Raw genomic sequence first — 27,737 nt, 5'->3', positions numbered from 1 at the left:
GGCTTCAATATTTGCCCTTTACAGTCACTACTTGTATGCCTGCTAGGTGTCCTGACTGTAGTGTGCTGCTGTAGCTTTCCTATTTTCCATGTACATTCACACCTTGGAATGCTTGCTATATCTGCTAGGGTGTTACAGCATGCAGTGTGGTCTGGCCATGGTGTGGGCCTTGGACATCTATTAGGGTATTTGAGTATGCTGCTGAGCAGGCCCCAGAGACTTTCAGGTTCATCTGTTATCTGCCTCATGGAATGGTACATATCAGTGGGGTACACCCATTAAAATGTCTGGTATGCTGCAGTTGTAACTGTGGGTTAGCATGAGCATATGTATTGCTACACTTTTTCTGCCATGCAAGTAGTGAATACTTTCAGGACTCCATAATTACCATTGCATGTGTTACACCTTTCTGCCTACTGTTTGTACATTTCACATGGAGTCTGTGGGGCATCCCTGTAAGTCATTCACTGTTGCTATGTCTAGGCTCTTAACTATTCAAATATGGTGGTGTCAGACCCGTCATTTGTACAGATATTTGCAGGTTGTCCACATTTCTGCCTCATATTTTGGTCAATATCTCATGCACACCTTTTTCTGGCAAATCACTCTGGGCTCAAGTCAGAATATGGTGACAAACATTCAAGTTTCAGACTTCATACCATTCCAAACATCCCACAAAATGCAGACCCTGTTGCTCTCTAAACTGTCTGCGTTTGTTGTAACATTATTTGTAATGTGTCCCTGGTTTTGGGCCTTTGCTCCACATATTTTATTACTTGGTCCAGATGTGTTCCTGTAAGAGGTTGTGGGGTATGGGCAGTGATTATCCTGCTGTGAGTATGTGTGTGGCTTGCAAGGTGCTATAGTGACATTATTACCTACTAGCTACCAACTAGCATGGCTGTTTCTGTTCACACACTACTATTATGGAAATCCACTAGTTTTGATAGTAATTCTAAATGGCATGCTTTGTGTACTACACATCTATATTCCCTTTACATTCATTCCTACTATTACATGATATATTTATTTTAGCACAATGTTCTTGTATAAGAGTCGTGGCTTAGTGGTAAGTCATGCAGACTACTGTTTCCAAGGTCCTGGGTTCGGGACTGCCAGTGGGATTTTATTTTGCTTCTGAACTGACTACAAGACCTGTCAATCAAAGTGGTTAAGGCACTTTTTTAAGCAGTTGTAACCAGGTTAGCACTGGTTTGCGCGGAGCTCACGCATGCGCACTGGCGTTTAGCTCCGCGCAAACCAGCGCACACCCACTTACAAACGCTTAAACATGCTTACTCTTGCGCACACCCGCGCTATTTTCTTTGAAAGAAAAGAAAATGGGGAGACAGGAAAGTGGTGAAAAAGGGGTCACAAAGAGGGTAAGACAGTAGGGAAACAAGCTTGGGATGTGCAGGAGGGATGTAGGTAAGGCCCATAGCTGCCCATTTCTTCATCAGCAACAGCTGTGCATATGTATGTAATTTGGTGTGACATTTGAAACCTTCCACCCCTGAGAGAGGTGTCAGGACAACTATAATACTTGTACAGCCAATTGTAATTGATAGGTTCCATGTCCAGCAGACGTGTGCGGAATGGGCAGCTATGTATGGGGCATAATTTTTTTGTGGGTACAGAGTGCCCTTTTTTTTTTTTTTTTTTTTTTTTTTTCAGGTGAGAGTGGTATGTCAGGTGAAGGAAGTCGGTACAGCTGGGGAGGTAGGTTGGGTAGGTAAACAGACAAGACAAACAAGACGCATACAGGAGCGGTGTATGACACGTGTGGGGGGGTTACACAATTGATGGGGATGGAGGTTTGGATATCCAGAGCCCATGAGCCCACAGATGGCAACAGTGGAACTGATATCCCCACCCATAGGCAGTTGCCACTGTTCCTTCACTGCCCAGGACAGGGCTGTGCTGGGGGCTGTGTAGGTGGGGCAACAGGCATGCCCGTTGCGCCACCCGTGCCTCAAGCTGGCGTAGGGGCTCGAGAACAGAGTCACGAATCTCCCTACGCACCACAGTCCGGACACTACGGAGGGTGAGTGGTGGTTCTCCTCTGGCCACACTTGCAGAGGGGGGGGCGAGCCCCATCCCCTGCAGCGCTTCCACCCGCAGGTGGCACAGGGCCACCGGAGGAGGGTCCGGACTCGGCACTAGTGCCAGGTGCACTCGCCAGCTGAGGTGGGAGAGGTGGGTCCGCTGGAACCCGCCTTCCCTGTCTTCTTATGTTTTGCATTATGTCATGACAGTTTGGGTTAGTGACATATAATACCATTCACAATTAGTTGTAACAGCATGCATTAGTATTCCCATTAACCAAACACCCAGATATTCACACCATTGAACAGCGTGCATAACACATGCATAATTTGAACAGAAATACACAGTCCAACAACATGCAGGGTTAATTGATGGCAACAGGCCATCAGGTGTGGATGTATGAACAGGGCAGATGCATCAACGGACATGCAAATATATATGACCCAACAGGACAAATGTCCAGGGGTGTTAATTGTGATTGCACATAATATTTTCACGTGGAATGGGTTATATGTGGTTATAGGGTGGGGTAAAGAAAGTAATATTAACACCTTCGAATAACAATACATATGCTGTACATTTCTAATAGCTACAGTTATATACACACTACTGTTCTAACTACAGTTTCCTATATGATAACTATTTCAACTTGGTGATAGGACTGTTACTGCAACATCAATATACATTTTATGGTTCTTCATACACATTCATATCTAGCTTTGTTCAGCTACATCATCCTGCTACATTTGCTTTATATAGCTGTAGACAAGTGTGGATGTTTGCTATATCAGACAATTATCCTATCTGCATATTGCAGACTGAGAGCAACATATCCAGATTTTGGGATACACATTCCAGATGCAGCAACACTTTGAACAGATTTTGCTGTTTGGTTTTGAATCTCACATGCATTTCATTCTGTCTTGACTGCAGTATACTTTATTCAGGGGTTATTACTACTGTATTGCTGGATTCATGACACTTTCTCACACTCTCTCACTTGCTTTCATTTTACTATTCAGGATGGTACTTACTTCTAGGCTTTATTGACATGTTTTACCTGTAGTTATTACAATCCTTTCCAGCAGTCTCACTTCTGTCATGTTTCAGTATTTCCACAGGGATATATTTCACACGTGATTTCATTATCTTCTGCAGCTATACTTTTCAGCCTGCTGCAGGTTGTGTACTATTTTCTTACAGGTAGGGCATTTTTATTTCAGAATATATGTCAGACAGTTTCATTTTTTGGTTTAACTTACAGGCTGAAACACACTTTTGTAATCAAGCAATACTTGCATACACTTTCACACTGTTACTTGCAGATTTTATTCCTTACTGACTACACTGCACTCTTTTGCTGACTGTCATACTTTTATATTTCTTTACTGTTACTGGTAGTGGATTACTGACCTGCCTGGTGGCGCAACCGCACCAGCCTATCGCCATAGGCTCTGCGGTTCGCAGAACGGACACCTGCAGCTGTAATATAAATGAAGTAATATTGGAATACACATCTCCATAATATCAGCTAGTTTAATTTCTTACATACATAATTAAATGTTACTTAGTAGTGGGGCATTGGGTGTTTGCCGGGCCTCCTGGATCCAAAGGTTCAGTTGGTCCTGCTTGCATCTCTTCAGGTCCGCATGGTGGTGACGGACCTGCTCACCAGTCCTTGGAATCCCTGTGGCACTGGTGAGATCATGAACCAACCGGTCCCACGCCTCGGCCCTGTATGCTCCCCAGAGGACCTGGCCCTGCATGAGTTGGGCCTCTTGATTATGGACTAGGAGCCAGACCATGTACCTGGACTCCTCAACACCCCACCTCTGTGCTCGAAAGCAACTACCCTCTCCTACTCCTGTCATTCTGCCTGCAGGTCAGTTCTACAATCGTTTATGCTGTGTATTCCTGCCTATGGGGCTTATATAGTCCGTTTTCCCGCATATCTGTGATTGGCCATTTTGGAATTGTATCAACTTCAGTAAACCTGCATTGTCATGCTTCAGTTTGTATTCATTCCTATATATTAGCTATTATTGCATTCATAGGTACTGCTGTCATGGCTTAGTGGTTCAGTACCTTGACTATGGTGTATAGTATCCTGGGTTCGAACCTGGCCACTGCTTTTTATTTTTCATGACTGTCTAGACATGCTGAGGGGTGTGTCTGTGTAAAGGCAGTTTTGATACGGCTTGCTCAACGTTGCCCGTCTGTTAGCTTGTTTGCGCGGTGCGCAGCTCCACGCAAACGGGGTACGCTGCTTTAAGCCTCATTTGGCTATCGGCACGCATATTACGCTCAGCTCAGTTAGGGGCATATAAATTTAGCATGTTAGACCACTGCTCAGCTACGGGCACTCATTTTGCACCAGTTAAACCACTGCTCATCTACGGGCAGATGCACTCACTCTGTTAAACTGTAGCTCAGCTATGAGCACATCTGGCATTTTTTATTCTTTTGTTACCTCACATGTCTTCAATATAAATGGGCTATTTCATTACATTTTACATAAATTGTGGTTTTATGTGTACATATTTGTCAGGGACTTGTTTCCTGCTTATTTTGCAAAAAAAATTGGTGTTGTGGGGGCTCGAACCATGACTGCCTGCTCTTCAGCCAACATCTCTACTGCTACGCTATTGCTTCCTGGCTTATTTTGCATATTTAGTTCTTATATGCTTTCCCACTGACTGCTAACTGTAGCTGCGCTACGGGCACGCCCACGCAAACGAGCGCACTCACGGTTAAACATCTTTACAATTAAAAAAAAATATATAACATGTTCATTTATATATTTTATGTTCATAGTCTGTGGGGGCATGTGTTGTGTTGTGTTTATTCACATTTCCGTGGACTCTGTTGTGGGTGTTTACTTTGGGCACTTTTACACTTCTGGGGGCATGTCTGCTTGCAGGGCTCAGCCTACGGACACGCCCCCTACTGTCTTACACGGACCGTGTTAGACTTGGGTGTGATTCAGCATGCTCTCATGAATATGCAGAGCATGCTGACATCACTCCGTTTAACTGCAGCCTCCGTGTAAGAGTTATAACTCTTACACTGAGGCTTTGTGAATCCTTGCCATTGTGTGTGTGTGTGTGTGTGTGTGTGTGTGTGTATATATATGTATATATATATATATATATATATATATATATATATATATAATTACACACACGTACATACACAGAAATGGATTTGTTATGTTTTTTCTTTGATCCTGTAGATGCTACCGTAATAATGGGGGTGTGGATCATGACTTGGGCACTTTGGGAATACCAAGTATTATTGTTATGCCAGGGACACCTGTGCTTTGAAATATTTTTAAAGCTCATTCAAGATGAGACACCTCATTTGACCATTCCTGAATGCAGGCACCAGTGCACTTGTACCCCCTGTCAATTTTAAACATTGAAACCTCCTGTGTAAGCTGAATTACTGACAAGTCCATTATTTTGCTTTCATATATATCTTGTTTCATAATAACAAGTATACCCACTTTATCCACTGAACATTAAAATGGTATAATTAATTAGACTAGTTAATCTAATTTTGGTTCTGCACTTAAATTATTTAATCTTAAAAAGCAGTTTTACTTTTCAACCAATCTTTTCTTTGTAATTCAAATTTTCCCTGCACTGAGCTTAGGAAAAATGCAGTGGTTGTCATTACTCTGCCTATTATGTGTGCCATATGATATTTGTATTTAATTATTTGAAAGATTGCTTGTCATTTTACACAGCCTAAAGACTCCTGTAGACAGAAATACTTATGTTGTTTTTTCTGTGTTAAGTCAATTGTGGTTGCTTCCTTTTGAGTAAATTTGTTTCCTGCCATTGAAACTGAGCAACAAATCTTGGACTTGAATATAAAGGTTGTAGGAGAAGAGCCATCTTTTGGGTCTAGGAGAAATAAAAATCTAAAAGATGTGCTATGCCATGAAGGAAGAAAGGGAACACATTTTAATTTTAGGCATAAGGGGACCAGACCATGTGGGTCATGTAAGGCTTGTACTTACATTAACTTAGAAACAACATTTACACATCCCCCTACTGGGAAGGCATATAATTTTAATACACGTGCCAGTTGTAGAACGATGATACCTAGCTACATGTAAATCGTGTGTAAGTTTTTATGTAGGGAAGACGAATTGTATGTTAAAGAACAGAATACTTAATAATTTGTCTTTTATTAGATTACGTAATGAACACAATGCTTTATCTCAACATGTCTCACAAAATCCAGGACAAGATTTTAGGTTTAGTGTTATACAGAATATATACAAAGGCTTTAGGGGAGGGGACTTGGTTAAAGAAACGGAGCATCGCGTATCTAGGTGGATTATAGAGCTAACGGCTCATAGGTCCCCGGGCCTTAATGATGTAACTCCCCTTAACCAGGCCCAAAGAAAAGGCGGGTTAATATTGATCCATGATTGGTCAGTTTTTTTTTTTACTATTGGCAAACTATCTGAAGAAGGGCATTAGCCCGAAAGCGCTTATACATATTTGTACTACGTTTGCCTTGCTTTTAAATATTGTTTATAGTGCGATTAAACCTTGGACTTTATCCTGTGGTGGTTGTTGCTATTGTTTTTACTTGTATTCATTTCGTGTGGGCAAAACAACCTTTAGTGATGTCATCTTCTGCATTTGTTTGGATTTTTGCTGTTGTTGGAGAACTCGCACATGATGGAGGAGTCTGCTGGCATATCTGGAATTTTGAAACCAGTTACCCATTCTACATGGGCTGACAAAGTTAAAAGGAATTTGTTTTCAAATGTCAACCCTTTGCTTTACTTGGATTTGCAATCTCCAGCAGGACAACAATCTATTTCTGCAGTGAGTACAAATAATAATTTGATTTTTGGAGATCTGTTGAACAGTTTTAACTAATAAAGTGACTAAATTAAAATGGCTGCAAAGGCAATGTTACCATTTTGAAGGCTGCCTGAAGTTTGGGGTAGTTCCGATGGGCATGAAGGTGCTATGCATGCCTTCTCAGGGAGATATATATCCCGAGCTAATGGCTAAGTGGCAGCAAATCAATATAGAGACTGGCTTCTTCTATATGCGGTTGCTTTTAGATTTCTTTGCACCGCAGGAGAAATTGTTGGCAGATGAAGTAGATGAACTGCAGTGGCATTTGGATGTGGAATACAATGAGAAGGTGTACATTAGCAAAATGGATGAAGCATTTTGTTCGCTGTTGGTTTTGGACAATAAATTACAACAGAATAAAATGAAGAAATTCATCAGAGATCACAGTGATTTCTCAACAGGTTGGATATTTGTCTGGCCCAGAGAGAATCATACTAATAATGATACTCAGTGTTGGCTCAGTACAAACTGTGGATAGGTTTTCTTCCACATAGAAACCTAGGCAGTGCAGCTTCAGGGCTAATAAGGAATCGACCAGTAGTGCCAAGTATTCCACTGCAACGTTGAACAAATCGGGTTTGACTGATGTCAACCAGGAAGACATAGGCAACCGAACGACCGCATTGCATGTTATCAGCTCTGAGAGAACAGACTGCAGTGATACGAGTATCAATATAATGTCAGATTTACGCCAAAACGAAGAAAGATTCTGTCAATCGGACACTAGTGTCTTTACAGAATGCTAAAATCCAGACATTGGATAATATTGTTGAGACGGGGACAGACAAGAGTAACAGAAAATAACCAGCACCCTTTTCCTTTTTTAATAGCACCAGTGAAGAAGAAAATGAGTGGAGGAGGCCACAGCAGGAATTGAGAGAAGTAAAAAAATCGCAGGACTTCTCAATGACTGGTGACAACCACAGTATTATATATAATTTATCTGATTGTTTTATCTGAAGCTGAAGAATATGTGTTGAACCAAAGGGCCTACTTTTGTTCCCAGTTGTAATAGTAATTTTAGTGATGTTGTATTGGATTTAATGATGTTTGGTAGGAGCATCATGTTGAAAGATATGTTTGGTAACAATGTTTTTAACCAACATGGATCTTTAAGGCAACCCAGCTCTTTTGTTCTTGTATTTAATTCTACTATGAATACTTTTATAAAGGTATGTAAACATGAGATTAGGGACTATTTACAGGGCAAATATAAGATTTTTTATAATTTAACCCAAATACAGAAACCAGCTCTGTTGGGGTTACAGCAGACTGCACAAATAATTATTAAATCCGCTGACAAAAAGGGGAGCGGTAGTTATGAATAAAAAAATGTATTAGACAAGATTGAGCTGTTATCTGATACTTCCACTTTTGTACAAATCTCTCCTATCATTGTTAATACTTTGATTTCCAGAATTAGATGTAAATTAGAAGATTTAAAAGAGACAGGACTAATGGAAATGGATCTGTATAAGTTTCTATGGATAGATCATCCAGTTATTCCCATTTTTAAGTTTCTACCAAAGATGCAATAAGACCCAAACAACCCCCCATTAAGACCAATAGTATCAGGCAGGGGGTGGATGACAGAAAATATTTCTATTTGGGTGGAATGCACTTTAAGATCTGTGTAACACATATTATGCAAATTTTGAAAGATACAGGTCATTTTTTAACTTGAATAACTGCATTAGGGTCAAAGGGGCTAGAATAACATATACCATGGTAACTTTAGATGTAAAAAATCTTTTCACTGTGAAAAGCAGTGATTATGGATGGTCAGTTTTACCCAATTTTGATCAGTGATTTACGTTTATTTGATATGAATAAGGCCAGACTCATTGAGTTACTTAAATTAGTCTTGGAATATACATTTTTTTCCTGCCAAGGTAACCATTATCGACAGGTACAAGGGCCAGTACATATGCCAACTTAGTTTTGGCGTTTTGGGAAGAACAGTATGTACTAGGACAACATCATGAATGGTTTAACAAAATATGTTTCTACAAGCGTTTCGTAGATGACATTTTTTTGTTATGAGAAGTGGAATTACATGAACTAATGGCATTTATGAATTATTTAGAATCTACCACCCTTTTTAAGGTTTTCCATGAGATATTCCAAAACTGAGTTGAATTTTTTGGATGTAAGAATCATGCAATACTATCATGGTTTCAAAACTTTATAGAAAAGAATGTTGGAGAAATAATATACTTGCACAAGATGGTATGCATCCGAGATTCACCTTTGACAACATAGTGGCAGGATAGTTAGGTAGGTTATCAAAGTTATGTACGGAGGAAGATATGGTTTGAAATGGAAGTAAATTAATTTGAACTATTTGAATTAATTTAACTTTTTGGAGAGAGGATATAATAAACACAGGGTAGAGGGTGTTGTTCAGAATAGAAGGGGGCAAAGGAAGAATGGGATTCATCCCTGGTTAGCTCAGGATTATGTGGAAGATATGAGAGTTAATAACCCCCAACCACAAGAAAGTAAAATGAGGCTTATGTTCACTTACAGTAATAATTTACATGGAGTATGTGATATTGTAAGATGAAACTGGAAGATTCTCCTCAGATGAGAAGATAAAGATGGTTGTAGGAGAAGAGCCATCTTTTGGATTTAGGAGAAATAAAAATCTAAAAGATTTGCTATGCTATGAAGGAAGAAAGGGAACACATTTTAATTTTAGGCATAAGGAGACCAGACCATGTGGGTCTTGTAAGGCTTGTACTTATATTAACTTAGAAACAACATTTACACATCCCCCTACTGGGAAGGCATATAATTTTAATACACATGCCAATTGTAGAATGATGAATGTGATATACCTAGCTACATGTAAATCATGTGTAAGCTTTCATGTAGGGAAGACAAATTGTATGTTAAAGAACAGAATAATTAATCATTTGTCTTCTGTTAAATTACATAATGAACACACTGCTTTATATCAACATGTCTCTCAAAATCCAGGACATGATTTTTGGTTTAGTGTTATACAGAATATATACAAACTCTTTAGGAGAGGGGACTTTGTTAATGAAATGGAGTATCAGGAATCTAGGTGGATTATAGAGCTATAACAGCTCATAGGTCCCCGGGCCATAATGATGTAATTCCCCTTAACCAGCCCTAAAGAAAAGGCGGGTTAATTATTGATCCATGATTGTTCAGTGTTTTGTATGAAGCGTGTTTTTACTATTAGCAAACTATCTGAAGAAGGTCATTAGCCAGAAAGTGCTTATACATATTTCTGCTACGTTTGCCTTGCTTTTAAATATTGTTTATAATGCGATTAAAGCTTGGACTTTATCCTGTGGTGGTTGTTGCCATTGTTTTTACTTGAATATTCATTCAGGCATGCAGTGTCCTTGGTTTTGGGAGGTTTGAGCCTTCTTTTTGGAACCTCCTTGCCACTTAATTGTCTGTTTACTTCAATTCTGTTGAATTTTTTTCGTCAAAATCCGATGAGGAGAAAGAAAATCCCTTGGACAAATTGGAAAAAGAAGGCTGACTAATCTTAGAGATTCCTGGGATTATCTTGCCCCTTTCTTCACACTGTTTGATCATCTCTGCTGCAGAGGGGGACATGCACTAAATCTCTATCCAAGGGAGTTTTTAAAATCTCATTTTTAACATCATTTGGAAGGTGCTGTGAATGCAGCAAAGCAAACCGCCTTAAAACCGTAGCAGTGGCCATAGCCCTGGAAGAGAAGTATCAATAAAGACCTACACGCATTGCAAACAGTGAGTAGTGACCTTTGCAATATATGACACCAAGTTATTTAAAGCAATTTTTTTCACAAGAAGAAACCTTGGATAAAACATTACTCATAATTTCACAATATGTCAGAATAAACTTTAACATATGAGCCTGGCAGTTTAAACTTTTGAAATTCAGAAATGCAGACGTATTCACTTTTCCCCTGTACCTGTCAATAATTTTCCCATCCTTATTAGAAAGAGTAGTATTGGAATTATCTATGTGCTTGGAAGCAGAGGAGTCAACTAAGGCTATGGACGCTGGGTCTGGTTTGGGAATAGTGTCTACAAATTTTAAGACTGAGCAACTTTATACATCCTGTCTGCCTTTTTATGGGTAGTTGACTATCGGGAAAATTGCAGGCAGTAATACACACCTTCTCTAAAGTGGATAGATTAGGAGGAATGAGTGTAGTTTCTGGAACATCCTTTAGTTACAGAGCATTGTATTTTTAGGGACTAAGAAACCTCAGTGTTCTCCCACTGAAAACTGTGTGACATTCTAGCAATAGTCTCTGAGAAATAACACCAACCCCCCCTTAAACATACACAGAGTGAATTAAAAAGAGATCTGTCCTGTGAGTCCGAATCAGAAATCTGAGGACAAAACCCTGAATCCATCCCTGCATCTTCCCGATGTTCATCGTGCATACAGCTGCAGTCATAACAGATGGGTTCTCCTGCCGTCAGGCGGGTCCTCGGTCGGCCGAATTCCAAAGTCTAGGTCCGGCGTCTGTTGTTGTCGCTTCCTCCCTGACGTCAGTGCGACAGGGGTATAAAAGAACCAGCAGACGCCATTTTCTTCAGTCTTTCTTGCCGCACGGTCCCCGAAGCAGAAGCAGTTCGCAAGTGCCAGTCGGCCAGCTCCTGAGATTACGAATATTTTTCAACCGAAGTCTTCTTGAAAGCTAAGTACCCCGTTGGGGAAACTTTTCTTGCCTCAGACCAATGTTAGACAAAGTTAATAATTGCATTTCATGTGGGAAGCAAATACCGCATAAGGATTTTCATTCCCTCTGCATTCCTTGCTTAGGCCCAGACCACGACGTCTCGGCCTGTAGTTTTTGTGCTACATTCAACAGACGCACTATTAAGTGTCGGGCGGAGTTCGTCCAACACTTTTTTGGCAAAATATTTAATTACATTATGTCGTCAGATACTCCGACTCCAGTTTTGAGTAAAAGACGCAAAGATAAGGACTGACATACAAGGTCCGCGGCTTCTACAGACACCACGCCAAAGCCGACTACAGGTGGTCTGGTTCTCAGTGAGGTGCCTACGCAGCCCCTGACTACCGACGACACTTCATTGGCAGTGTCTACTGTTCCCGAGGTCGCAGGCTCTTCGGCCCACACCCCGACTACAGATACCGAAGCCACTCTTGGCGGTGAAACTCAGAGTTTAGACAGGTCTGCCACCTCTCAAGGTGTCTTCAGGCCTTCCTCTTCTTTTTCCATCAAGGCTTTCACCAAGTCTAAAGCAGCCATGCATACTAAAAGACAAGCTCCACAGGGCCCTTCTCAAGGCCCCATGCCTAAAAAGCAGATGCTCAAAATGACTGAGGATTTGATTACTCTTGTCAGGGGTTCTCAACCCCCCCAGGACAAAAGGCCCAGAGTGGAGGAAGAATCCCCCTCCTCGGACCAGGCCTCCATTATTTCAGAACATTCTGATGACCAGGAACATTCATACTCCCCTTTTGAAGATTCTGATGCAGAGGAGTCCATTCCCTCTGTCCCCCCCCCTGAGGATTACTCTTTTGGGGAAACCTTTCATACCTTGAGGGAACACTTCCACTGGGAAGGCCAAGAGTACTCAGACTCCAAGAAAAGGCTTAGGGATTTTCTCTTGCTCCCTCAGCACAGGCATCTGGCTATACCTCCTGTCTTAGACATTCTAGATGATGTGTATTCGGAGGCCTGCCTTAACCCAGACTCTTTACCTCCAGCCCCAGTCAAGCCTGACAGGTATTACCGGGTTCCTGACTCACACCAATTCCTATACAAAAGCCATGCGTCTGACCCAGAAACTATCTCACAGGGCCCCAAGGGAATTAAGGCCTCCACTGCTAAAAATCCATTACCTTCAGAGAGAGATTCCAGAGCTTTAGAAAGGTAGGGGGAAAAGGTATACACCTCGGCCACCTTAACCATGAGGGCTTTAAACTGTCAGTTCCATATGTTAAAGTACCAACAGTTTCTGTTATCACAGTTGAGAAGCAGAATGTCACAACCTGAACAACCAGACTTGAAGGAGTTGCAGGATTTGATGCATAGTGCAGAACAAGTGGGTAAACATACCTTGCAATGTGGTTTTGATGCTTTAGAGGCCTCATGTAGAGCTGCTGTTACAGGATCAGTCATACGTAGACATGCCTGGCTCAAAGAGCAAACGTTACCAGATCATGTCAAAGCTAAATTACTAGATGCCCGTCTGCAAAAAGATGTATTGTTTGGTGTTAAAGCTGAGGAGGTATTAAAGAAAATGGAGGAAAAGGCAAAATCAATGCAAACAGTGAAAGATTTCCTACAGGTACAACCTCCACGTTTCAGTAGAAATTGGCCTTCCAAAAATTGGTCCTTTCCAGCCACGGACAGACCCCAAAGAGGTAGATACAGGCGCCCGAGGGGCAGAGGGCAATCTCGAGGATCATTTAGAGGCAGACAATGGCAAGCACCTACACAAAGAGGTGGTGAAGATAGTTCACAGCCATTCAGAAAGCAGACCCGATGACTTTCCCCTTTGCATGCCAAGCAAGGCTCAAATGGCAGCACCTTTAGGCGGAAAACTGGCATTATTTTCGAAAAATTGGCATATTGTCACAAAAGACAAATGGATCCTGGACATTATAGACAGAGGCTACAGATTCCACTTTCACACCCTTCCAAAATGAGAGGCATGCCAAACCTGCCACACAATCAAAGGGCAGAGGCACAAAAACAAATTTCAGATCTCATGGACATGAAAGCTATTCAAGAGGTACCTGCACAAGAACAGGGTCAAGGTTTTTACTCCAGACTATTCCTGGTACCAAGGAAGGGAAAAGATTGGAGACCTATTTTGGACCTATCCATCCTAAACACATTTTTACTCGTGCCAAAATTCAAGATGCTCACATTACAGCAGCTTCTTCCCATGCTGGGCAAGGAGTCTTGGCTGGTAACATTGGACTTCAAGGAGGCATACTTGCATGTCCCAATCAGACAAGATTGCAGAAGATACCTCCAGATTTCTTGCGGGTTCAACTCATTATCACTTCTCTGCATTGCCCTTTGGCTTATCTACTGCGCCCAGAGTGTTCACGAAATGCCTGGCATCAGTAATTGCCTACTGCAGACTTCAAGGGATACAAATATACCCATATTTGGACGACTGCCTGATCCAAGCGGACAGCAAGCACATACTTCTGAAACATCTGGCTTTTGTAATAATGTTGTTGAATTTTCTGGGATACAGTCAACAAAAAGAAATCAAGGCTAATACCCTCTCAAACAATAATTTTCCTGGGTGCCAACTTGGACACAAACACCCAGATGGCCTACCTCACGCCAGAGAAACAGGGGCAACTAACTCAGTACTTCAGAAAACTAGCAAATTTCACCAGGCTGACTGCAAGGAAAATCCTGCAAGCTCTGGGATTCATGGCATCTTGCATCCTACTAATCCCATGTGCAAAGCTGCATATGAGGAAACTTCAGTGGTACCTGAAAAACCTATGGTCTCAACACAGCCACAGTTTGGAAACAATAATACCACTGATTCCATGTCTTCAAAAGGAATTTCTGTGGTGGGCTCAAGCATGCCAAAGAAACACAGGTCTCCCATTCTGCAAGCCTCAAGCAAATCAAGTCATCACAACAGACGCCTCGGACTACGCCTGGGGGGGCGCACATGACAAATCCGTGCATTCAGGGCAAATGGTCCCAAAAAGAAAAGCACCTACACATCAATCAAAAGGAAATGCTAGCAGTAATAAATGCTATTATAGCTTTCAAAAACCTTCTGCATCCAGGTCAGCTATTGATAAGGACAGACAACACCACAGTAATGTGGTACATAAACAGACAGGGAGGAACCCATTCATACCCCCTATGCAGGCTGGCCATGTCTCTTTGGAACATGGCTCTGGAATTACAAATCTAACTTCAAGCACAGTACTTGCCAGGCAAGGAAAACACGCTGGCAGACAACCTAAGCAGAAATATGACAGATTCACACGAATGGAAATTGCATCCTCAAGTTTTTACAGAGATAATTCAAGCATGGGGAAGGCCAGACATAGATCTTTGCCTCCCACAGAAATCGGCAGTTGGCAAAATTCTGCTCAAGGACTTTCATCCACAGGCCTGGAGAGTGGACGCACTCTTTCAGTTGGACAACAATGACAGTTTATGCCTTTCCACCTCTTCCTCTGCTGCCAAAAGCTCTATTAAAAACCAGAGCAGACAGACCAAAGATGATTCTCATTGCTCCAGACTGGCCAAGACAACACTGGTACCCACTCCTGAGGAGCCTGACGCACTCCCCACCATGGACCCTACCTCTAATGCCTCTTCTTCTGACTCAGCACAACTTCAAAACTCTTCACAGTCAGCTGAAAACACTCAAACTGGCCACATGGAAGATTCCTTAACTTCACAACAGATCCTACTCTCCAAGGAGGTGCAGGATGTCATTTTGGAGGCCAGAAGGCCTTCTACTAGAAAAGCTTACTCCGCAAAATGGAAACGGTTTTGTGTCTGGAATGAGAAAAAGGGTCAGAATCCTGGAATACTGAATTTACCTCAAATATTACAGTATCTAGCTGAGATGCTAAGCAGTGGACTTTCATTCTCCTCCATCATAATCCATGCCTCAGCCATTTCTGCAGAATACAACACTGATCCCCCTTTATTCTCTCACCCCCTCTTAAAACAGAGGGACTAAGAATATAAAACCCCCAAGGAAACAACCAGTGCCTGCTTGGGACCTCAATTTCATTCTAGAAAAACTGACCTTGCCTCCTTTTGAGCTAGCTGCCTCAACGGAACTGCAATATTTGTCCTGGAAAACAGCCTTCCTTCTGGCTATCACCTCAGCTCGCAGGGTATCGGAACTATAAGCCCTCATGGCTGTGCAGCCTTTCATCATTTTCCATCAGGACAGAGTTTCTTTACGAACCAATCCGTCCTTTATGCCAAAGGTAGTATCCAGGGTAGCTTTGAATCAGGCTATCCACTTACCTACCTTTTACCCTAATCCTCAAAACAAAGGGGAGAGACTACTACATTCCTTGGACATCCACAGACAGCTGCGTTATTATTTGGACAGAACAAAGCCTTTCAGAAAATCAGAGCAACTCTTTGTGTCCTATGCTACAGGAGCTCAAGGGAAGCCAATTTCCAAACAGACAGTCTCAAAATGGATAGCCCACTGCATACGCTTTTGTTACTCTTTTCATGGTAAAACTGTACCTGCAGGCATCAGATCTCACTCCACAAGGGCCACAGCTACCTCTGCAGCTTTCCTCAGGGGGGTTCCTACCAAAGATATTTTGGAAGCAGCCACTTGGAGTTCTGTACATACCTTCTCCAAGCACCATCACCTACCATTATACTCCAAATCTAGAGCAGGCTTTGCCACTGCAGTCTTGCAGGGCATCCTGGCTCCTCCTAGTTCCACCTAGTGCCTACCACCCCTTTTTTAGCTTTGGGATTCTACCCATCTGTTATGACTGCAGCTGTATGCACGATGAACATAGTACAGTTTTGTACCTACCATAAATGTAGATGTTCGAGTGCTAATACAGCTGCAGTCCAGGTTTCCCTCCCTCCTTCCCATCTTGGGACAGGCCTAATGGCTAACACCTCCTCATACAACCTGATTGGTGTATTCATTTATGGTGTATTTGCTTGCAACTACTGTTTTTTGATTATATTGCATTGCATTATTACATAAATTTATGTATTGCCTTCCTTCTGGGGGCACCTGACATCTGGGGCAAGAAAAACTGAAGAAAATGGCGTCGGCTGGTTCTTTTATACCCCTGTTGCACTCACGTCAGCAGCGACGACAACCGATGCCGGACCTAGACTTTGGAATTCGGCCGACCGAGGACCCGCCTGACGGCAGGAGAACCCATCTGATGTCCTTCAAGGATGCATCTGCAGTCCTTACAAATGGGTTGTCCTGTCGTCAGGCAGCCCTTCGGTCGGCCGGATTCCAAAGTCTGGGTCTGGCCTCGGCTGGTGTCGCACTTCACCCGACGTCATAGCTGCAGTTCTTCGGGTATAAAGGCATCAGCAGACGCCATTTCCCTCAGTTTTTCTTGCCGCGTGGCGCCCGAAGCAGAAGCTGTTCGCAAGTGCCGGTCGGTCAGAACCAGAGATTACTACCGAATACTACTACCGAAGACTTCTAAAAAGCTAAGTACCCCGTTGGGGACTCTTTCTTGCCTCAGCCGATGTCAGAAAAAGTGAATAACTGTTTAACTTGTGGGAAACAAATACCTCAAAGATTTCCACTCTTACTGCTTACCCTGTTTAGGCCCAGACCACGACGTAGCAGCTTGTCTAGCCTGTGCTTCTTTTAACCGGCGGACGCTTAGACGTCGGTCTGAATTTGCTGAGGAGTTTTTCGGCTCCGATTTTGCTTATATTATGCCGTCGGATCCTCCGACTATGCAAATTTCTAAAAAGCGCAAGGAAAAGGACCGACACTCGCGGTCCGCGGTTTCGGCCGAAACCACGGTTAAGCCAACCGCGAGTGTCTCGGTTTCGGCTGAAACCGAGCTAGCGGTGCTTCCTTCAGCCAAAAACTTACCTTCTACCGAGGCCTCTTACAACCTGGTGGAATCGGCTTCTGAAATCCCAGCTGCTGTTGCAGTTTCTCAGGAATTATCTGACACTATTCCCTTGGATGTTTCAACCCCTGCACGTGGAGCTGCTAGGCTTCCTGCAACCATGTCCATTAAGGCCTTTGCCAGGGCTAAAGCAGCTAAATCTGCCAAAACTGTGCCTGCTAAGACCCCCTCTCACAGGCCTAGCTCTAGTTCACAAATGCTTACTCTAGCAGAGGATCTCATTTCTTTGATCCGGGGATCCCAACCTCACCCAGACAGGGCCTCTCGCCCACCTCCAGAGAAGAGGCCTAGAGCAGAGCCCCCTGAGCCAGTTTCTACAGATGACTCCTCTGATCATTCAGATAATTCAAACCCTCCAGAGGGCCCTTTCTCCCCTTATGAAGACTCGGATGCTGAAGAGTCCATTCCTTCTGCCTCTCCGCCTGAGGAATTTTCCTTTGGGGAAACCTTGCATGCTATGAGGGAACAATTTCAGTGGCAGGGCCAGGATTTTTCAGACTCTAGAAAAAGGCTTAGAACCTTTCTGCATTTACCACAGCATAGGCCTTTAGCCATCCCTCCAGTTCTTCCTGTTGTGGATGATGCATTTAATGATGCTTGTACTGCTCCTGATTCACTTCCTCCGGCCCCTGCTAAGCCCGATAGGTACTACAGGGTTCCGGACACACATTATCATTTGTATAAGGCTCCTTTTGCAGATCCCGAAACTATCTCCCAGGGTAGCAGCTACCTCTGCCAAAAACCCCCTCCCCTCTGAAAGGGAATCCAGGGCCTTAGAGAGATGGGGTAAAAAAGTTTACACTTCTGCTACTCTTTCAGCTAGGGCCTTGAACTGTCAATTCCACATGATCCGGTATCAAGAATTTATGTTAGACCACTTAACTAAAAAGCTGTCTTCGGACGAACCTTTAGACAAAAAAATCTGTTCAGGAAATGGTACATAACATTCAACAGGTCAGTAACCATTCCTTAAAATGCGGCTATGATGCACTGGAGGCTTCCTTTAGATCAGCCATGACTGGCACAGTGATCAGAAGACATGCATGGTTAAAAGAGCAGGCCTTACCAGATCATGTTAAATCAAAGCTACTAGATGCTCCCATGGACAAGATCAATTTGTTTGGCTCTCCTGCACAACAGGTGCTGAAGAAGATGGAAGAGAAGGCAAAATCTGTCCAGACAATCAAAGATTTCTTACAAGTCCAACCTCCAAGGTTTAGCAGGAATTGGCCCTCCAAGAATTGGTCCTTTCCAGACACCTCCAGAGCTCAGAGAGGCAGGAATAGGCGCCCAAGAGGCAGGGGTCAATCCAGAGGTGCCTACAGGGGGCGTCAGTGGCAGACTAACAACCAGCGAGGTACAGCCACAGATACAGCCACCACCACTACAGGACAATCACAGTGACTTGGCACTAGCACCGCCTACCAGGGAACAACTAGAAGCACCCTTAGGCGGGAAGCTAGCCTTATTTTCAGTAACCTGGCATTACATCACAGGAGACAAGTGGATTTTACAGACAATAGACCAAGGTTACAGGTTTCACTTTCATACTCTACCAAAGAAGAGAGGAATGCCAAACCTACCTCCAAATCAAAAGGCAGAAGCTCTAAAACAAATAACTCACTTACTAAGGATGAGAGCTGTAGAAAAGATACCAACTATGGAGCAAGGACAAGGATTTTACTCCAGGCTCTTCCTGGTACCAAGAAAAGAAAACCAATGGAGACCTATTCTCGACCTGTCCGCTTTAAACACATACCTCATTGTCCCAAAATTCAAAATGCTGACCCTACAGCGGCTTCTTCCCATGTTGGGCAAGGAGTCTTGGCTGATAACTCTAGATCTCAAGGAGGCATACCTGCACGTCCCCATACGACCAAATTGCAGAAGTTACCTCTGATTTCTTGCAGGATCAGAGCATTATCAATTCTCAGCGTTGCCCTTTGGCTTATCTACTGCGCCCAGAGTGTTCACGAAATGCCTGGCATCAGTAATTGCTCATTGCAGGCTTCAGGGAATTCAAATCTACCCTTACCTGGATGACTGCCTGTTACAAGCGGACAACAAAAACAAACTAGCAGAAGACTTGAAAAGAGTCATTTATCTACTGCAAGCCCTGGGATACACAGTCAATATAAAAAAAGTCAAGGCTGATACCATCCCAAAGGATATCCTTTTTGGGCGCAGAGCTGGACACATCAAAACAAATGGCATTCCTAACAGTAGAAAAACAGGAGCAACTCCCTCTCTACTTCTTGGCATTAACAAAACAGAACCAGCTAACAGCAAGAAAAGTCCTGCAAGCTTTGGGTTTCATGGCATCCTGCATAATATTGGTTCCACATGCCAGACTGCATATGAGAAAGTTAGTGGTACCTAAGGAATTTATGGTCTCAGCACAAGCACAGTCTAGAAACCCAAATTCCAATAATCCCATGCCTGAAGCAAGAATTCAAATGGTGGGCTCAGGCCTGTCAATCAAACGAAGGACTGCCCTAGCCAGACCATCACAACGGACGCCTCAGACCTCGGTTGGGGGGGTGCACATGCTGGACAAGTGCATACAAGGCTTATGGACTCAAGACCAGCTGCACCTACACATAAATCAAAAGGAAATGCTGGCAGTAAAACTGGCAATACAGACATTCAGACCATTTCTTCAACAAGGTCAACTGTTGATAAGGACAGACAACACCACAGTTATGTGGTACATCAACAAACAGGGAGGCACACATTCGTACCCTCTATGCCGGATGGCAATGGACCTCTGGAATGTGGCCCTGAGCTTCAACATTCAGTTACAAGCAATTTTTGTGCCAGGAAAAGAAAACATACTAGCAGACATACTAAGCAGAACTACCTCGGATGCCCACGAATGGATGCTGCATCCGAACATATTCAAAACCATTACAAGAAAATGGGGACTACCACAAATAGACTTATTTGCATCCCCACGCAATCACCAACTGAAGAAATTCTGCACAAGGTCGTACCACCCACTGGCTTGGAAAGTGGACTCCCTATCTTTCAGTTGGAAAAACCTGACAGCATATGCATTCCCACCACTTCCTTTGATGCACAAGGTGCTATTGAAGATCAAAGAAGACCGTCCAAGGATCATCCTGATAGCTCCGGACTGGCCAAGACAACATTGGTACCCATTACTGAGGAGTATGTCTCGGGATCAAATATGGCCTCTACCCCTGGTTCCCTTACTGTTAACACAGAACAACTACAGCACCCTGCATCCAAACCTGAAAACACTGCAGCTGACTGCCTGGAACATTGCATAACACCAAATAACCCAAATTTATCCCAAAGGGTTAAAGACATTATCTTGGAGGCTCGCAGACCCTCAACAAGAATAAATTATTCAGCAAAATGGAAAAGATATCACATTTGAAGTACTGCAAAAGGAGAAAATGTGTCACTGGTAAACATAGCCAACATCCTGGAATACTTGGCAGAGCTCTTCCACAACGGCCTGTCCTATTCTTCCATTAAGATTCATGCATCAGCTATTTCAGCAGAATACAATCTGGATCCTCCAGTCTTCTCACATCCTCTGCTCAGGCAGTTTCTGAGAGGAATTAAAAATGTAAAACCACCTAGGAAACCACCATTGCCAGCATGGGACTTGAACTTTGTGCTAGAAAAGTTGACACTCCCTCCTTTTGAACCAGCAGCAACAGCAGAATTACAATACTTATCATGGAAAACTGCTTTCCTGCTTGTAATCACTTCAGCAAGAAGGGTATCTGAACTACAGGCATTAATGGCAGTACAGCCCTTCCTGATCTTCCATCAAGATAGTGTCCATGAGAACAAATCCTACCTTTATGCCAAAGGTGGTCTCCAGGGTATCTTTAAACCAAGCTATCCACCTACCTACATTCTTCCCCAACCCACAGAACAGGGGAGAAAGACTGTTACATACCTTGGATGTACATAGACAATTACGTTACTACCTGGACAGGACCAAGGGCAATAGAAAAACTGACCAGCTACTAGTAGCATATGCAACAGGAATGGAAGGAAAAGCAATTTCAAAACAGACAATCTCTAAGTGGATAGGAAATTGCATTAGATTTTGTTACTCCTACCATGGGAAGAAAACTCCAGAAAACATCAGGCCTCACTCTACAAGGGCTACAGCCACTACCACAGCTTTTCTACGAGGAGTGGCTACCAAAGACATTTTAGAGGCTGCTACTTGGAGCTCTGTGCATACATTTGCCAAGCATTATAATTTACCTTTATACTCCAGATCCCGAGCAGGTTTTGCCACTGCTGTTTTGCAAGGGATCTTAACTACACCATAATCTTATTTCTCCTCCTCCCCAGTTTGGCTATGGTATTCTACCCATTTGTAAGGACTGCAGATGCATCCTTGAAGGACATAGTACAGTTTTGTACCTACCATAAATGTAGATGTCCGATAGGCATGCATCTGCAGTCAGGATTACCCACCCTCCTTCCCCTCTGTGGTACTCCTAGGGTATTTGCCCATCTTGTAGCTAGCTGGGGGAATCTATTATGGTGTATTTGTTTGTATATATGTACATACATACTTATTTTTTGTTTGCTGTCTACTATTTGGAACCATTTGCATTTATCCAAATTTAGCCTTCCTAGAGGGCACCTGGCATCTGGGGCAAGAAACACTGAGGAAAATGGCGTCGGCTGATGCCTTTATACCCGAAGAACTGCAGCTATGACGTCGGGTGAAGTGCGACACCAGCCGAGGCCAGACCCAGACTTTGGAATCCGGCCGACCGAAGGGCTGCCTGATGACAGGACAACCCATTTGTAAGGACTGCAGATGCATGCCTATCGGACATCTACATTTATGGTAGGTACAAAACTGTACTTTCAGATGCAAAATCTTGAATCTCTTCAGGAAAGGAGGATTCCCTCTTTTTTTTTTTTTTTGTTTTTTTATGGGTAACTACTGTACGAGAAGAATTAATAGCCTGAATCAAACCGTGGGCCAGTTCCCGTAAACAACCCCTATACAAAGAAATTGTATAAGCAGTAGCTACATGCTTGCTTTTCTGTTTCGTTTTGACAGGAAAAATAGGACCAGCTATCTTCAAATGCCAGCTGCTACTTTCCCAGAGATGAGCACAGCATTCTTAAATAGGGAAACCTTCACTGATCCTCTCCTAGGTCCGACAAGAATAGTTCTCCCTTGCCCACTGATCCTCTCCCAGGACCGACAAGAGTAGTTCTCCCTTGCCCACTGAGGGGAACTATCAGCCCCAGAGGATGTGGCTAACAACCATTCAATAGTCGCTCTAAGTGCTACACCAGAGGGATCCAGGGTAAAAGATGAGTGGTCTAAGGTACAACAAATGACCACAGCAGAGTCACCCACCTGCGACTGAGATAAATTGCTAGCCTGCTGTGGTGGCAAAGGCAGTTTAACTTTTTATTTTTGTGGCTGGAAGGACTGACCATGGGAGTCACTGTCTGCTCTATCGTCAAGCAGAAAATTATTCCTCTTTCCTGGGGAAAACAAGCAACAATGCCAGTAAAACTACTGGTCCACAAAAGTTACGTTTTGTTTTGTTTTGTTTTATTAACAGGAAAACATAGTAAACAGCACTTTAAACACTATGGCAGCCCCACAACCTTAAAAATAATTTCACCACAGAAAATTGTGTGTTTTAGTTCGAGTAAACTCTCAGTTAACTGAGATGCACACAACTGGGAAAAAAAATCAAAGACATATAGTATGATTTTCATGTGTTGCACATTCTGCCCACCCACACACAGAAACATACCTTATGTTTTTAGATTTTTCAAGTTTTAAAAAGGAAGATGGGAATAAATTCCCCCTCTCCCCAACCTGAGAACAAGTAAAACCAGGCAAATAGTATAGGGTATTAGTCAGGCCTATTTTTAATAGTAACTCTGAAGCAACCAGAAACTACAGCTGTCCGGCATATACTTCTCCCCATGGGTGCCGGTTAACAGAGTTTACTGCAACACTTTTTTTAAACTGACTTTTAAACAGACCACTTAATATTTCTGTATGTTACAGTCTTAATACCGTCCATTAAAACAATGTACTCCTAGCTTCCTAAAGAGGAAAGTAATAAAACGTCAGTAAAAAATAAAATGGAAGTTTTGTTCCACCAAGCTAAGGAAAGCATATGCCAGCCATCGATCCTCAAAAGCCTCAGAGGAGTGTACTGCTCGGTAGCAGTAAAGCTGTAGAGGGCTTAGCACCCAGACTTGTCTGTCAGCTCAGCTCGAACTGCTTGACAGGTGCCCTAAAGCTTTGAAACCTGTCTGGCTGTTATATCATTGGCAGGATATAACCCATATAGCTAAGGCTACTGTAGCAGTGAGCAAAACGAATAACATCAAGTTGTGCAGGCAGAGTTAACCAGCAGCTTTGCTCATCTAGAGGACAGCAGCACAGGTGCCCTCCTGGGAAACATGGATGGTGCGTGGGACACAGTTGCATACTTTGTAGTAATGTATTATGTGCTTCTTTGCTCAGCACAGAAAGATGTGCAGCAGCTATGATATTGCTGCTCTGTACCACGATCCCACATGTGTGACTCGTAATCCCCACTGACTACATTTTCTTCATATTGTTCAGTGCTTGTGTGCACTGTTTGAGTACCAGCACCCTCCTTTTAGTGTGGCAAATTTAAAGTATTTATATGTGATGCTATAGTGTTTTCCCCAGGACTTGTCTAATACCTGATGCCTTTTACCTGTTGGGATTGGCTCCAGCTCCCTCCAAGATCAAGATAAGGTAAAGTAGCTATCAGAAAATAACTAAAGTAACTAAAGACACTTAGTTTGGCTCTCTTAACATGTAATTATGAGAACTTTTTTAATGTATAAATTTAAATTTGATATGTAGCTTATAATGCTATTAGTTTCTTAATTCTATATTCTGCACACACACAGTTTATTAGCCATGTAGAAGTTTCTAACTTTAATTATTGGGGAATATCCTAACATTCTAAACTGAAGAAATAACAAGGACTGTATGGCATGGTGTACAAACTGAATTTAACAGTTGAAAGCCAAACATTTTCAACAAAGGGATTCACTTTCATATTGATTTGTTCTGCTTTAAGGCTTTTTTTGTTAAAGTAAATTAAAATCTTGACTGAGATTCAGTTTAGTTTGGAACCTTAATTAGATCTGATCATTTGTTGCAGTGATAATGCTTAGACTTTTTCATTATTTTTAAGTAACTACTTTGAAGTTTCCTAGTCACTAAATATCCGTTTCACTTATAGATAAAACGGCCTTTGCTCTGTGTCTTCTTCGCTGTCTATTACCAGCCTGTCAGGATGCCTGTTCGGATGGATGATGTGATGCGTTTAGCTTGTCATCTTGCAGCAGAGAGAAAAATGAAAGCTGCAGTTAAGGGTTCTGCAAAAGGTGCAATGGTAGCTGGTGCTGCAGCCTTTGCTGGGGGCCTTTTGGGTGGTCCACCTGGATTGCTGTTGGTAGGTAAGCTTTTGTGAAATTTATAGAACTTGCCATCCGAAGCAAAGGACTTTATATTGTGAACCAAGTACTTTGTGTATTGCCATTTTACTTAATGTGTGTGTAAGTGCGCTTACTCTCTCTCTCTAACACACACACACACACGTGAATATAAAAAGTTAAACGTATGTGTTCTAAGGGAATGTTTAATTTTCTGTGAGACTTGTCTGAGTAGCAGTAACATTTCCTAGCTTTGCTTTATTATCAAATTTTGATTTGGCAGTCAATATACTTTTCTGAGACATATAAAATAAGCTAGGAGAGCAGCTAACCAGTTTAGAATGTATCACAACTTTTTGTAGTTAGAAGAAAAGGCTTTCTTTTCAACAAATGTATTTATAGATAAACAACATTTTTTCGGCCTGGAATATGTTTCTCCATTTTGAGAAGTGGTAAAATTTTGATATTATTCTAAAAGCAAGCAGAGTATAGGACTGTGGAATCTCTGCTTAAATGACCAAGAATATTAAAGAAAAAGCCACACTAAATATTTGTAAGTAGCACAAGCTGTTACTTATTTTCCATTTCATTAATTTCTTTTCCTGAAGATGGAAGTTTTTATGGGAATAGCGCTTTTAAATCTGTTTTTAAAAAAATGTTATGTGGTAATTTTCAGTACACTGCCCAAATTGTACAGAACAACCCCCTCTTTTTTTGCCCAAAGTGGTTTCACAGTTTAATTTGAATCAAACCATCAACCTCCCAGTTTTATACCCAGAGCCTAAACAAAAGGGAGACGAGCATAGGTAGCTCAGGTACTATCTTGACAGAACTAAGTCCTTAAGAAATAAATAGCTGATTAGTTTTTCTAATGAAGGGACAAAAAAGGAGCATACTGTGGCTAATCAGACAATTTCCAGATGGTCGTCCTCATCTTTTGCTTTTTGTTAATGCCAGCCATGGCAAAGGCTTTCCAGGCACTATCCAGGCACATTCTGGTTGAGCCTGGTCTTCGATGGCATACTGAAAAGTGGTGGACTCTAGAGGCAGTTACATGGACCTTTGTACATACCTTCACAAAGCATTACAAACTGCATTTCTTTTTGAGGTCCTGGGTGAACTTCGTTAGGACTGTTCTCAAGGACCTTCTGGATTTGTATCCTTCCTCCTGTCAAGTTGGTATAGGCTTTTGGTAATCAAAACATATAGCCTAAAGGCTATTGCAACAGTAGGAATGATTAACGTAGTACAGTTGTGTAAGTTCCAGTAGATGTTGGAATTCCTCTCTGCTGCAGTAGCCACACCCACACTCCCCGCCTCACTCTTGTGTACAGTTGTAGATGGCTTATAAAGCAGGATTCCTTTAATTTTCTTGTTTCTTTTTATTTATTTTTTTTTTGTCTCAAGATTCGTGGGTTTCTCCCCCTCTGTCTTCCTCTCTGTCTCTCTATCTCTCTGGGAAACATGAGTACAGTGTTTGTTCATGCGATCTCTATAGAAGAAGAAAAGAAAAGAAAATTAAAGGAATATCTACTGAATCTTTGCCTGCAGCACTGCTGCATTACTGTCCAGTAAATATTTGCATGTTTTAGTACTTGCTTTTGATGGTGATTCCCAAACCCCCCCTCAAATTCTTGTCTTTGCCAGTAGTTGGCCTTAATCTCTACAGCATCTGTTTCTTTTTATGAAATCCCCAGTTAATTTTGTTGAATTGATTAGCTTGTGCTAGAACTTGGTAAACTGATCAATATTTGCATATCTGCCAGAATGTCTAAAATACTGCAATGTAAACATTACAACTTGGTGTTTTATTAGTCCAGTATGAAGATGAACAAAGTGCAACTTGCCACTCCTTTTTTTTTTTTTCCATCACTGTTACTGCTTAATATTTTCAATTCATACCTCCATGGTTCTTTAATTATCTCCAAAAGAAATTGCATGCAGGAAGTGACTTGCAGCACATCAGCACAAAAATGAGAACCAGAGAAAGAACCCTATTGGTTCTATAGCTCTGGTAGAGAAAATTAAAGCAATATAATGGTTTAGAAATATTTTTGCTGTCCTGCTGTTTCCTGCAGATGACTGAGTTTGATTGTCAGTTTGAGTGCGTGAAGGAGCTATCCAGGGTGGAGTGGAGTGAGTGGCTATTGCTGGCTCGCCTATCCTTTTTTTTTGTGGGTGGGGGGACTCAGGCTTGCCACAAAGGTCAGCTGTAACAGGAACACTTGGTTTTGAAGTTTGAATATGCTGAGCCTTTACTGTCAATGTGTAGTCTTCCTAGAAGCCAAGGAGAACTCCTGTAGAAGACCGCAATAGTGGAGCATGAGGGAACTGATGAAGGGGAAGAGGATGCTCCCGTGGTAAGATCCTATGACCAGCAAGTTGGACTGTTCTATACCTCTGACTGACCAGAGAATAGAGGGTCAGTCAGGATTGCCAGGCATGAATGAATGTAGTTTGCTATCAAAAGTGGAATGGCACTTGCGCGAAACTGGGATGGTCAAATGCATCTTATCCAGTTTCCATAATTCAGATCCAGAAATGTCCGATTCCTCATTGGTGAATGGTAGTGTGCATTTGCTAAAGTGCGGGCGACATTCTGATAACAGATTGTGCTACAGTGGAGATAGGGAATTTTACCCTTTTCCTGACTGTAGTGCGATCTCCGAGTTGGAATATATAATATGCAGGGGTGTGGGGGCATGGGGAGTTGCCTCCTTGCAAAACTGTAA

The 27,737-nt window shown here is 42.4% G+C and overlaps 1 protein-coding gene across 3 annotated transcripts in view; it reads left to right on the top strand.

Moving 5' to 3' along the window:
* CCHR3.PART1H19orf12 (chromosome chr3.part1 C19orf12 homolog) overlaps positions 1 to 27,737 on the top strand; it is a 191,809-nt gene that overhangs the window by 80,395 nt on the left and 83,677 nt on the right. The window contains exon 3 of one of the 3 annotated variants that reach the window (XM_044067319.1): positions 24,813 to 25,029. The exons of 1 other annotated variant lie outside the window; for it this stretch is intronic. In XM_044067319.1, the coding sequence (XP_043923254.1) occupies positions 24,867 to 25,029 (163 nt within the window). In that variant the 5' untranslated portion in view covers positions 24,813 to 24,866. Of the gene's footprint in view, positions 1 to 24,812; positions 25,030 to 27,737 lie in introns of those variants that run through there. One more of the 3 variants, XM_044067320.1, reaches the window with a different exon arrangement.

This window comes from Protopterus annectens, chromosome 3.part1 (assembly GCF_019279795.1).
Source record: "Protopterus annectens isolate FY-2018-M chromosome 3.part1, PAN1.0, whole genome shotgun sequence".
Lineage (NCBI taxonomy): Eukaryota > Metazoa > Chordata > Ceratodontiformes > Protopteridae > Protopterus > Protopterus annectens.
Note: the sequence above shows the minus strand (reverse complement) of the source record. Positions and strands in the feature narration are given on the sequence as shown.